Source organism: Lingula anatina, chromosome 1 (assembly GCF_051362555.1).
Source record: "Lingula anatina isolate TDL-2025a chromosome 1, LinAna3.0, whole genome shotgun sequence".
Taxonomy (NCBI): domain Eukaryota; kingdom Metazoa; phylum Brachiopoda; class Lingulata; order Lingulida; family Lingulidae; genus Lingula; species Lingula anatina.
The window spans coordinates 62,548,285-62,561,186 of NC_141767.1; the positions used below are offsets into that span (position 1 = coordinate 62,548,285).

A 12,902-nucleotide genomic window follows, 5' to 3' on the forward strand; every position below is an offset into this window, starting at 1 on the left:
TAAAAGCTATCCAAATCTGACATATACATGCAAAAAATTTTTGTCACAAATGTGCAACCACTGGAGAGTACCAACAATATCTAACCAATATTCATATGAATTTTCAACAAGAGTGTAATAGATCTTCAATTTCCATTGATAATTGTTTTGCACAATGGTGTTATAGCTGGGATACCTAATAAATCACTTTACATCTGAAAACATTGTTCTAAAATTCCCTGCATGCATCCATTTGGCAAATTATAAATGATGAGTCCTAAAAAGAACAGATATAGGACAGAAGTAATGATATATCTAACATGTACTTGTGAACCCAGCATAATTTGACAATGTTTTGACATCCATGAAATGCATATAACAGGTCAGGTTATGCCTTTGTGGACAAAACATCTGAAAATGTCCGTAATGGTTCACTGAAAATTTTTTACAATGGGGTCTGGAGAGAGAAACAAAATAAAGCATGTCTTTACATATTTTGTTTAATTAATTGAGGCTCCCTTTATGTCAATAAGAAATATTACTACACATATTGACCCCATAGCACCATGTATGGTAAAAGAGTAACAAAAATATGCTGGCAACTTGTACTCATTTCAGTCACAACATCAAAATATCAATAAAAACAACAACTTTGTGGTCACCCTATACAACACAGATACACCAATATAGCCACACACATACCAACCATACCTCTGCCTCCTTCTCTCTCTTAAGCCGCTCATTCTCTTCAATCTCCCTCTCCAGTTCATGTTGTCTCTCCAGTGCTGCCTTCAGAGGGGCACACAGTGTGGTGTACTCTACTATGGCAATGGTGTACTGTACCAGGACCACAGCATCCTCACTGGAATACTTGGCCGCAGCCACCGTGATGCCTTTAGAGTTATCTGGAGACGGGGAACGCCGGGATGCAACAAAACTTTTGTCTGGAAAAGCAAGTTAAAATACTAAGTAAACCAAATTTGACCTCTGAATTTCTATACTGGTCCACCAACACTTATGTTCTATTCTGTGAATAGCTACAAGATAGTCCAACCAAATTTTCAAGTGATTTCTATAAAAGGGAACAAGCTACAAGATCATAGATTTCAACTCACATTTCCTGCTCAAATCAATGATAAAAAGGGAGATACTATTTTCAGAGATACTATATCTTGACAGGAAATACAATCATAATTCTTACCTGCAGCATTTTCCAGCATGGAACCCTCTCCTGTCACCCCAAGACCACCATCAACACCCCTGGCAAGGTAGCTCTCAACAGCTGAAATATCAACATAAAAACTTTATCATTCTGGCATAATTTAATTACACAACTGAAATCATAAACACATTTTCCAAGTTTAAATCAGAAAAGTTCTGATTTGCGATCTTTTTAAAAATTTGACCACTTTTTTTACTGCTTTTCAAAAGTTATCACCAAACATTGCACTTTGCAGAAGAGTCATTTTTGTAAGGATCAGTGAATCAAAATCAAATTAGTTGCAGTAAAAAATAAATAACTATGTACTAACATTTGAGAGTGGCATCTGGCAGACCATCTTCCCATGGTACATTGTGCAACATGTCTACAAACTTCATGGAATCTGTCATGGATGACTGCATATTCTTCCACTTGCCACGGTCAAACTTTTCTGGGACATCTTTGGTGGAGTTCACTGCAATATTCAGTGACATACAGGTTGTAATAATAGCAATATCAATGTGTAAACTTTCTCAATTATGTATCATTTTATATCTATTTTGTCATTTTGATCAGGTGCACTTTCTTAAACATGAAATACAATATGATAAGTGGGATAATGTGTCCAAAACAGGATCCTTTATAACTGAAATTACCAGACAAGTTTATCTATTAGGCTCCAGCTATCTTTTTTTTATCTACAGACAAATAATAAAGCATTTGATGGTTCATGAATAGACTGACATTTTGTGTGAACAAAAATTGTTAGCACTAACAGGAACATTGTGGTGAAAATAGTGTGATAAAGCTGAAAAATACTTAAAGTAAATGAAGATTTCTTTAAAAGCATATTAGTGAGGGGCTAAGGCTAGAGGCCAAAATATAACTAAAAATTGGTGAATTAAATAAAAATGCAATAAAACAAGTTATTGGATTGAATACAAAAAAATAAATAAATAAATAATAATAATAAAATAACAATGATTGTTGTGCAGTGAAACTCTGCTTCTCTCAATAGAAATCTAATGAGATTGCAGCAATTAGTGTCTGAACAGTCTTTGTGCTCATTTTACTGAAGCACTGTGGTGTCAATGGCAAGGACGTAGTGGGAATGAAAGTGAAATACAAAAAAAAAATGTAATCCACCTGAAAACCTCAGATCATCATCGTCATAGCTACTTATCCTCCTATAAAGACCTAAACAATATATAAGGTAAAATTTACGGTTCCGTGGATTCTTAAAGCAAATGCCATTTTACACAAATCAAAAGAAGAAAAAGGAAAAATTGGTAACATATTGCCAGCGGCAAGAGCAGACATATGAACCTAAAATGAGTGAAAAGTTTTTACACAAGCTAGGCAACAAAGCATTGAAAACCTGCAAGTAAATACCTTTACTGAAGATCTAGTAAGAAAGTTTTTAAAAATAAAATAATTCTTAAATTCTAATAAGATCAATAATGCCAAATTCTTTACCCTTGCCCAAAATCATACCTTTCTTGGTTGCCGTAAACCTTGTGCTACTGGAACTGGCAGACGTCGCCCTATTTTCTTCCTTGGCGTCTCTGTTTTCACTTTTCACTGGACCGCCATAACCTCGCTTTCCAATCAGTGTCATAACCATCTCCATTACGTGACCCACCAACATTGGAGGGTTCTGGAATGCTCTCAGTCTCTCAATACAGGAACGATCCACCTTGCCCTTCCAGTGTAATACCTGAAGTAAAATAATTATAGTATTGCCTTAATTAAAATAGGAAGTGTTGTCTCATTTTATGACTTTTATAAAGTGTCTTAGTTCAAGGCCACCTTGTTTGATTTAAGTATACATCAAAAAATTAAAAGCTATACATTAATAAAAAATATGTTTATCATAAATTTGATTATCCACTCACTAAATTTTCTCAAAGCAAGCTGGTTTGACTTTAAAAACATCACTCAGAATGCTTTTTAAAATTCATAATTAATTACCAAATTGTATTATATGATGATAAAAACACTCACTTGTTCCTTAGCATATTCAAGGTTCTTTCTCCACTCTTCTACCTTCTTCTTAGCTGCAGCCAGTTCCTCCACTGCTTTCACTTGTCTGGTTTTCAATTTTGTCTCCCGGAGTCTGTCAAATTCTTTATCATAATCATCATATTCTTCTGCAAATGAAAGGGAAATGCTAGTGCTAACTTCATGTACTAAAAATAACTTGAACATTTTAATCGAATAAGAAGTCAGAAAGGCGATTGCTTTTCCACCAATCAATTCAAAGAATATCAGGCATAACAAAATGTTTAACATTGTTTCAGAAAAACAAACTACAGAGTCTTCAATTATCAAATTGAGTTTATACAAACAAGTGTTCATGTTACAATGCTGACTTAAGCATATACACAATACACCTGCTTTGTACAAGACACTTGCTGTGCACCAGATTATCAACAGCTGACAGCTTACCTTTCTGCAGCAGCTCCTCTTCATCCTCCTCATCTGAGGACACCTCGTTGAGCTGCAGGAAGGCACTAAGGGAGGTTGCCATACCAATCCTGGCTTTGAGCTTCTCAAGAACTGTGGCCTTCAGAGTCAATGACCTCAACAAGTTACTGGTCCTGATCTTGGCATTTTCATATTTTTCTTTGATGTTTTTGATGGCTTCCTTCATGATTTTGCCATCTTCTCTAGTGATGTCCAATGTGTACAGTACTCTCCTAAAAGATAATAATATAATCATGAAACAGGATTTCAATGTGTTGATAAATTGTGAAGTTTAAAAAAATGTTACTTAAGATTTATTACATCTAATATAATGAACTGCCCCCCATCAATAAGGCTTCAAATGTACATCAATGTGATTATTAAGAAGAAAAAGTAAATGAAATATATTTATCTTAAAGTACATCTAAGATATGCCCTATGGTTCTACTGTCCCTATAAACAACTTACTTGAGTTGGGACACTGTCTCTGTCCTCTGTTTACATTTGGTGGAGTAAATATGTTTGAAGCAGTCCATCAGTCTTCTGTATGTAGTGGGGCCTATGAACACCTCATTCTTGGCTGGCTCATCTAAGTTCTTGTGTACAGCTCTGAAACGCCAAGTAAAGTATCAAAATATGGACTTCTATAATAAACAAAAAACAAAACAAACAAAAATCTTCAAAAATTGAGAGATCCAAGGAAATCCTTTATCCGTTTAGAGAAAAAGAACTCCTTTTGAAGATACCTGATCTGTTCAGCCATGATAGACTTGGCATATGGAAGATTAGGGAGGTTGACATTCTTATATTTGATGAGTTGCTCTCCCCTCTTCTTCTCCTGTAGGTACACCTGCACCATAGCAATTTCTGGTGCCAGGTTTCCTGCCCACGGCATCTGCTTGCAGTCACGTAGACCAAAACTGTGGATGTTTGCCAAGCACGTAGTCAGGTTCTCACTGAAATTTAAAAAAAATAAATAAATAAATAAAGTTATGGATTATAACAGCTGTCATTACTGAGATTTAATGAACAGATAATCATGCTGACAGCTTTTAAAAAATCAGAATTTATCTTTTCTGATTTAGTAATTTTCAAAATGTACCTTATGCAGGCTCTACTGAAAAAATACTATGAGTTACAAAAAAACTTAAACAGTAAATGAAAACATTTCAATTCAATACACACCAATTCAGACCAATTTCATATATTAAAAATAGTTAAATTGATACCCCTAAAAGCTGAACAATGTCTACCCAGACCTACCTCAAGTCCACATTATCCTCCACCAGTTTGTTAATATTGATATAATAAGCTGCCTCTCCCATGAGAGCATCCTGAGGCCAGTCACACATCCAGTTGATCTGACACCCACTCAGCAGACCTGGGTATTGGCTGGAATTAGGTGACATAATATAAGACATAAACTCAATTAAATAATGATATGTTCTTACTGAATGCCACATGTGTATGGAACTTAAAATCTAGATATAATAGTGACCTTAGCAAATTCAAAATTTTTCAGATTTACTTGATATTTTGAGTAGCACCTTCAACTAAAGACACTTCAAGAAATCTGGAGACACTACAAGTCAAATAAAACATAATCACTTAAGGATATTAAATGCAAATACATACATGGAAGCAGTCTTCAGAAGTCTGTGGTTTGGAGGCAAGCACATTATGATATGGAGGTTACTCTTAATTCTGGACACAAAGTACTTCATAGGGTCCTGGGCCATATTAGGGAACTCCCTCTTTAGTGCTGGGCCAATGGCCTGGGTGAAACAGAAGGAGGATATCAGGACTGAGCAAATTTTACTCTCAGTGTGAAGGCAAAATTCAGACCAAAGTCCTTTACAAACATCAAAATGCATCTATCTAATGGAATTACTGCTAGTTCTATAGGATGAATGTGTATAATTACATATAGTAATATTTCTATGATCACAGCCAAATTAAGCAAAACTGATGCTATGGAACTGCAATATAATAATAATAATAAAATCTATACTATCCAACTGTATTGTGATGGGTAAGCACTGACAGATGTAGAGTTAGATCTCACCTGTAGCAGTCCATCCAGTTCATCATTAGACAGCAAGTGAGGATATTCTCCACACACCAGTAAACTGTTGATGGCATCCAGGTACATGTCATCATGGAGATCACGGGCCTGGAAGGGGTGAAACAAAAAAATATACAAAAGATATCTTCAGACGTTACTCTTTCTTGTAGATCCGCGTGAGCTGCACACCAAAAAAATCATCTAAAATATATTTGGTGGACAATAAACACGTCTAATGATCAATTTCTACACAGAGTATAATTCAATATTTAATCTATGTTCAACTAGTGTTCTAAAAAATATTATTAGAATGCACCAAATGATAATGACAACACCATCAACTCACAGTGAACATAAGAGATATAATCTTGCCCTCGGCTCCACTCAGTCTCACTGCAGACCTAAGGCCATCAAAGAAAGTGTTCTGTTTGGAGGAGTCTACAGGGTGGATCTCTATGTCAGCCACATGGAGGGCCAGCTTGACCAGTAGGGCCAGGTGTGACCCAATGGCACCAATAAACAGAAAGTTACCACTGGAAATAAGAATATCAAATATAAAAAGATCACTAAGACAAGGAAGGTTTAGGTAAACCCAATAATGAAAAACCAGTGACCACATGATAAACCAATTGCAATATCTTATTTCTTGCTCTACAAGAACTCTGAAAACCTTTATGTTTTAAAGACAAAATTACATTCAATATTCTAAAAAGAGCATTCCAAAGGGAGAAAATTCCGCTCATTACATAACTTATGCATGGTAAGCAGGAAATTATAAGTTAAAATGTTTGATCTATGATAAAATTTTAAAAATATCTCACCCATGATGGAAACTGAGCACTCTGTGCATCCTGACCACGTGTGCTATGATATGGTCAGATAACATGATGTCCAGTTGGGTGTTACCAAACTCCTCATTGTATCTGGTCAGGTGGGCAAACAGGCAGTTATGGACATCATGGAAACTCTGGATTGGCTGAAGAACAACCTGGAAACAACAGGGTCATGAAATACTGAGAATTATCAGAAAAATTTTAATAGTACAGACTGCATTGAACAACTGTAATAAAAATAGTCTACAGATAGTTTCTTTAATTTATTTGGCAAAAAATTCTTTTTAATGTTTATTTCCTATTTCTTTCCTTATTTATTCAGTTATTCATTCATAATCAGTTATACTAAAATTTTTTCAGTTATCACTGAGTGTTTGAATTATATAAATCACATAGAGATGGCATTGCATCTTGGAGTTTTAATTGCTGTGACAACTGGTGTTTTAATGATGTCAGACAGACAGTCTCAGTTCTATCTGAATACACCTTCCTGCACACCCTTGCCTACCTTGACTTGTTTCTGTGATAGAGAGGTCACTGGTCTCTGGTACACTCTGGTATCAATGGGGAATGTCACAAAGTTCTCATACAGCTGGTCTGCCATACCTGGCCATGTCTAGGGGAAAAAAGAAAATTGTATTTTGATGTAAATGTCGACATTGAAACTTCATTAGAAGACTGAGAAAAATCTGCTTCCTGTATTTTCCTACAATAAGTAAAAAAAATCTATCAAATCTATTAAATCAGTAACAAAATATATCAAGTAAGACTGTTTGCAATGTGTTTCCATGAGAAATCCAAAATAATTTCAGTATGAGGAAGAAACTATAAAACTGGCACTCTCACATTCAAAGTAACAAATTGAATACGTTCCTTTTAGTTTATCACCATGTAACATTGAAACAAATAAACTGTAACAAAGTTCAAAAGTTCATCTGATGCTATCACCAACAACCAGACTTTTCAGTTCATATCTGGGTAATTGGTAGCTTTTTGTTTTCTTTTAAAACCCACCTCATCCACCACCTTCTCCAGTGTCCCCTCTAGCCAGTTGATATCACACTGTCTGCAGATCTTGTCTTTCATGATTCTGTTCATCTCATGTCTCCACAGAGATATCACTGTCACATCCTCTGCACGGTTCTCATCAGGGAGACGCTTCAGACACTGACAAGGATGACATGATCAGGTTATAAAATGTTTTGAAATTTCTGTTTCTCTCATTCAGTTTTATACGTACATCATTAAATCATGCTAAGAACATTACTTTTTTGCACTTAATGTGTTAAGCAAAAAATCAGACATTTTTATCAAATGTTAATGCATAATATGGGGGTTGTAACTGCATTTAAAAACAGACTAAATGCTAGCTTTTTCCAGCATGCTTTACCTTTTTTTACTCCTATGTAAATTTTGTCCCATCAAAGATTCCCAGGTAATAAATCACAGCTGTACATTCTATTCACAATATAGAATCAAACTGTTTACAGGCTGGGCAAAGATATCTCACCTGAAAGCATGTGATCAAGTCCTTCAAAGTGAACAGGTAATGGTATCTTCCTGGCATAGGTGTGGGTCTGAGCACATCTTGGACAGCGGTCAGTGTCTTACAGGAGGCGGTCACTATGGAGTTGTGTAGTTCCTGCTCCAAAGCTGGCTTGTCTCCTGCTGTCATGTTACCCTGGGGAGGAAGAAGAACAATTCATTATTTAAATTCTGAGTTAAGCAAGATGGATTATTGCTGCTTTGAGAATGGAAACTTTATGCACTTTCATGTACTTTAACTAACAACATTATTTAAAACAACCTACACTGAAAACTTACCCACTGATTCTAATAAAATTATCTATTCCACATTAGTTCTTCATTTAATACATCAGATACACCACCTCTGTACATTTCTTTAATCATAATAACCATGAAATATTGTAGTACATGTATAAATAGAGAAGTTTCTATACTATGAGCTTGGATCACCCACCTCCAGTACTCCATTCACAATTCTCTGCAGACCATCCTTCACGGGGGATGGCAGGTGGAACACAGCAAAGTGACGCTGGAAAGATAACAAGAGATAAGTTTAAACAATGGAAAGAGGCTGTTCAAGTTTAACAGTCCTCTGAATATAATCTTTTAAATGTTCCTTTTCATTGGAATGTTTTGAGGATAACCTAGAGGATGGTCTTTATGTTCATATGATAGGAGACTGTGTTTATTTATGTATTATAGAAAATATGTACCATATAAAAAAGACATTAAAAATCGATCCAAAGCATAAGAGAAAGTTTGAATCGATCCAAGTTCACAAAAAATAAAAATAACAAATAAAAACAGCAATCTGAACAAATATATATCTTAATATCTCTTATTCCTCTCACTACCTGTCAACAGAGATACACAAGTGCATAGACCAAGATTCATTCAGTCTAAAAGAAACAGCAACTTACCATCAGCCTTTCTTCCAGTTTTCTGTTCTTGGCACTGGGATATTCACTCATAGACATAGTGGCAAAGATAATCAGGCCTTCTATGGTTCTCCATTCAAATGGCTTCTGTAGTGTGCAGAGAGTTCTGTCATCTAAAAGTTGTCTCAGGAGCTGAAAGAGTAATGTTGAAATTGAAAATTAAAAGCTGAATTTAACGTTACTCTCTGTAACTTAAATAAATATAACTTACTTTGTTGGTGCAATAAGTATTACATTACCACCATATATCCTGATACAATTGAATCCATAATCTGCATACCATTATCAAGAGTTATACCACTCAATAACTTTGTAATAGAATGACTTCTATGGTTTAAGACAGTAGTTGTTTGCCTAAATTTATCAACAATGAATAACATCTCTCTTGGTAGCTTTTGTTTTCGTCAAAAAATGAATAAAGTTGCTGTTTTTTACCTCATTGCATCTCTGCACTCCCTGACTGTCAGCTACAGGCATATTGAGGTCATCAATGAAAATCTGAAGTCTTTTGTTCTCCTTGGCACCATAAACAAATCCTGAAGATAAAAATTTAATAGTAAAGACTCTTTAAAGAAAAATAAAGATTTATACGCTGTTGGCACATCACTTCATCAAGGAAGTGACAATTTCGTGTATAAAAATGATTATCAAAGACTTTATCTCTTAAAATTTTAATGTTTTTATTTGCTGAAACTAGTTCCCATGCCCAACATTCTGAATTTTCACGTGTAGATACCCTGTCTGTGGTATATGTTAGCTTCAATAAATTGCTGTAGTTGTTTGGCTGTGGAGGCACCAGAGTATACCAGTCTCTTCCCTATCTGAACCTGGTTGTCTGCAAGGACAAAAGACAATATAACAAGGTTTAAGCCTGCTGAAGATAATACTTCTGTCCCAAAGCCAATGAAATTTTGAACTTAAGAAATCAAACAAAATAATGTGAATGACAACTTAGTGTTGCTTCACATGAATTGGACTAATAAATAATTTCCCATCCATATTTAGCCATTTCATTTATATTCTATAATAAACTTTTTTTTTAAACAGAAGAGTTACTTAATATTGCATTTCTATTTAAATATAAAAAAATCCTCCTCCTCACCCTGGGCATCAATGAACTCATTGACCATGGTGGTCTTGCCAGAGCCTGGAGGTCCTACTAGCAACACATTCTGTCCTGAGGCACAGGCAAACTCCAGGAACACACGGGTGCGGATCTGTAGAAAATTATATTTTTCATAAGAATAGTATAACTCAAGTAGAAGCAGTGTCAACAGAGTAGTTTTACTCTGATGCAAAAACTTTCAATAAAAAAATTCAAATCTAATCTGCATAGAAAGCTTCATGTACTCTGAAATCACCAGGGTCCAACTTTCTAAACATAATTAATTCAATTAGATAGTAATTGACTTACTGTGTCCACAGTGTCCACAAACACCTGTCCCAAGATGTCCTTGTTGTCTGTGTAAATGGCCTCTGGTACCCTAGAGACCCAGGGGTCCCACTCTCCTGACTCATCTACATAGTAGTCAAATACACAGATATCACGGTCATCATCTGGGAGGCTGGAATTAACAATGGGGATTATGTTCAAAATATGCTGAAAGGTTCTGTTTTGCTATCTTGCAAATAGAATGATTTCTAGATTTCCCCTTTTGAGTGATATGATAAATTTTGGCATTTCTGTGAGCATATTTTGGAGTAGCACAACATTACAGTCCACTTAAAACAAAATAAAAATGTGCCAATTGAATAATTCCACTGCAAAATGAGAGAATCCATAATGAGAGTCACTGAAAAGTAACAGTAAATAAAGTGAATGGCATGAACAGGAACTTTAAGTCACCAGCCATAGCCTACATGCATTTCACCCCTTGACACCAGAAGGGGCTCATGTTGACCAGGAGAATTAAGGCTTTTCCTAAACCATACTTACGCAGATGACAATGTCTTGACCAGATCGCTGAATCCCTTCCTGTCTCCCTTGTCCAGTAGTCCACCAAATGACCAGATCAGACAGAACAGATACAGTCTCTCTATGTGTAGTTCACCACCTATCTCAATGTTGTCTGCTAACATGGCTGACAACAGGTTGAGACAGGTCTTGAACATGCCCACTTCACTCAGTCGCATCTTGGGTCTAAAGTAAAAAGAATTTGATGAAATTAATTCAACTTCCTAAATATTTGCAATCTTTAATCAGTATCATTTTGATACATACATACATACATACATACATACATACATACATACATACATACATACATACATACATACATACATACATACATATATATATGTATATATATATATATATGTATGTATATATATATATATAGAATGCTTCACTTAATTTCAGTATTTTTTCAAATCTGATAATCTAATCAAATGACTCAAATAGAACCATCAAAATGCATTTGAATAGGAGTACCAGAAGACTGAAAATAAAAAGATTGCTTCATTAATGTACTTACTTGGCCTCTGCCAGGACATAGTGCGACACAGCATCCACTGTCTTATCAAATGCTCTTTGTAAAACCTACAACAGATCTCTAGGTGCTTGAATGCATTTTACATGGTATACTACTGTTTTTAATAGGCAACACACTTTTTAAGTTTGTAAAATGCTCAAAAATGCATTTTTATACAATAATTACTAAAAAGACCATTTGCATTAAGTGGAAAAAACTTAAGAGACCATATAAAAAGTGATAAAAATATCCATTACTATTTTACAAATGTATTAAATAAAGTATCACTTGCTTTCATTAATATCAAACCACAATATAACTTTTTAGTTTGGGTCAAGATGCAAATCAATTTTTTACCAATACTACAAGCAGTAGGTTATATAAGAAACAGACTTTAAGCTTTTGTTGAATTAAACAGACGTGACATATAAGTTATATTTCAAAGTGCGTAGAAAAAGTGAGGAATTATATTATGCTAAATAGAGCTAGGTAGAAGCTTCCTTTCCAATTACTACATAGTTATTAGTAGATCACACGCTAGAAAGTCATATATGAATTGTGTTACGTTATAACCCATATAGACTAGCATACCAGTTCTCTGTCGTTGTCACCAGCAATTTTTAAAGTTAAATAACAAAACATAATCCAAGTTCTTAAAAAAATTAAATAAATAATGGATCAAAAACACACTTTTCAAATTTTAACTTAAGTTTTTTTTAAAAAAAGGATGATAATAACTTAATTTAATACATGAAAAAATAAATAATTTACCACTGGAAAAAGAAAAAAAAAAAGGTCTGAAATCAAATACAAACTTAAACAAATTGACCACTAAATAAACATTTACATTCCAATGAAAATAAAACTGGCAGACAAGACAAATAAGGAAAACTGAAAGTTTGAAGGGGTTAATAAGGTGCAGGTTAGTAATTTTTTTTATTCTAGTGCAATAAAAGCCAAGATCACAGTCTAAAGATGGCTAATTTCAGATAGATTGATTTTGCAATTTTAAAATGTCTGAACAAATGACTAATTAAAAAAGTGGCCAAATCTATCTTTTAGAGGAATACACTAATGTCTTATTCACCATCTTTAGACAATACAAAGAGGCAAGGAAGGGTTAATAATAAAGTTCTGTTAAATTAGTAGGAATGAAAAGTTAAGCACAGAACCAGAAAAGTGAATGTGACACAGACATGTCAACATCACACACTGATCCAAGGAATGAAGGTGACAAGAGAGAGATGGGTGCAAGCATATTATTATACATGTGTGCCCTATGCATTATCACGTAACACGACGCACATGCACTTCCTGCTGTGTCCTGTTTTCCAGCCATGCCTTTGAGATGGGTCTCCAGCCAACGACGTCTTTGTCGACATACACAATACCCTTGGTGAAGAAACAAAATAATGACATGGA

At 34.7% G+C, this 12,902-nt stretch overlaps 1 protein-coding gene across 18 annotated transcripts in view; it reads right to left on the reverse strand.

Moving 5' to 3' along the window:
* The window catches only part of LOC106161180 (uncharacterized), a 60,188-nt gene that overhangs the window by 17,492 nt on the left and 29,794 nt on the right, over positions 1-12,902 (reverse strand). For 15 of the 18 annotated variants that reach the window (XM_087001295.1, XM_087001286.1, XM_087001294.1 and 12 more), the window contains 26 exons: positions 12,786-12,872; positions 11,484-11,548; positions 10,946-11,149; positions 10,424-10,574; positions 10,112-10,226; positions 9,746-9,844; positions 9,445-9,545; positions 8,992-9,141; positions 8,526-8,600; positions 8,055-8,225; positions 7,559-7,711; positions 7,053-7,160; positions 6,533-6,699; positions 6,058-6,244; positions 5,712-5,819; positions 5,282-5,421; positions 4,910-5,038; positions 4,393-4,602; positions 4,115-4,255; positions 3,629-3,879; positions 3,185-3,330; positions 2,675-2,897; positions 2,327-2,377; positions 1,512-1,655; positions 1,181-1,261; positions 691-923 (listed from right to left, as the gene is read on the reverse strand). In XM_087001295.1, the coding sequence (XP_086857421.1) occupies positions 691-923; positions 1,181-1,261; positions 1,512-1,655; positions 2,327-2,377; positions 2,675-2,897; positions 3,185-3,330; positions 3,629-3,879; positions 4,115-4,255; positions 4,393-4,602; positions 4,910-5,038; positions 5,282-5,421; positions 5,712-5,819; positions 6,058-6,244; positions 6,533-6,699; positions 7,053-7,160; positions 7,559-7,711; positions 8,055-8,225; positions 8,526-8,600; positions 8,992-9,141; positions 9,445-9,545; positions 9,746-9,844; positions 10,112-10,226; positions 10,424-10,574; positions 10,946-11,149; positions 11,484-11,548; positions 12,786-12,872 (3,690 nt within the window). The remainder of the gene's footprint in view (positions 1-690; positions 924-1,180; positions 1,262-1,511; positions 1,656-2,326; positions 2,378-2,674; positions 2,898-3,184; positions 3,331-3,628; positions 3,880-4,114; positions 4,256-4,392; positions 4,603-4,909; positions 5,039-5,281; positions 5,422-5,711; positions 5,820-6,057; positions 6,245-6,532; positions 6,700-7,052; positions 7,161-7,558; positions 7,712-8,054; positions 8,226-8,525; positions 8,601-8,991; positions 9,142-9,444; positions 9,546-9,745; positions 9,845-10,111; positions 10,227-10,423; positions 10,575-10,945; positions 11,150-11,483; positions 11,549-12,785; positions 12,873-12,902) is intronic. The other 3 variants (XM_087001296.1, XM_087001287.1, XM_087001281.1) reach the window with 2 other exon arrangements.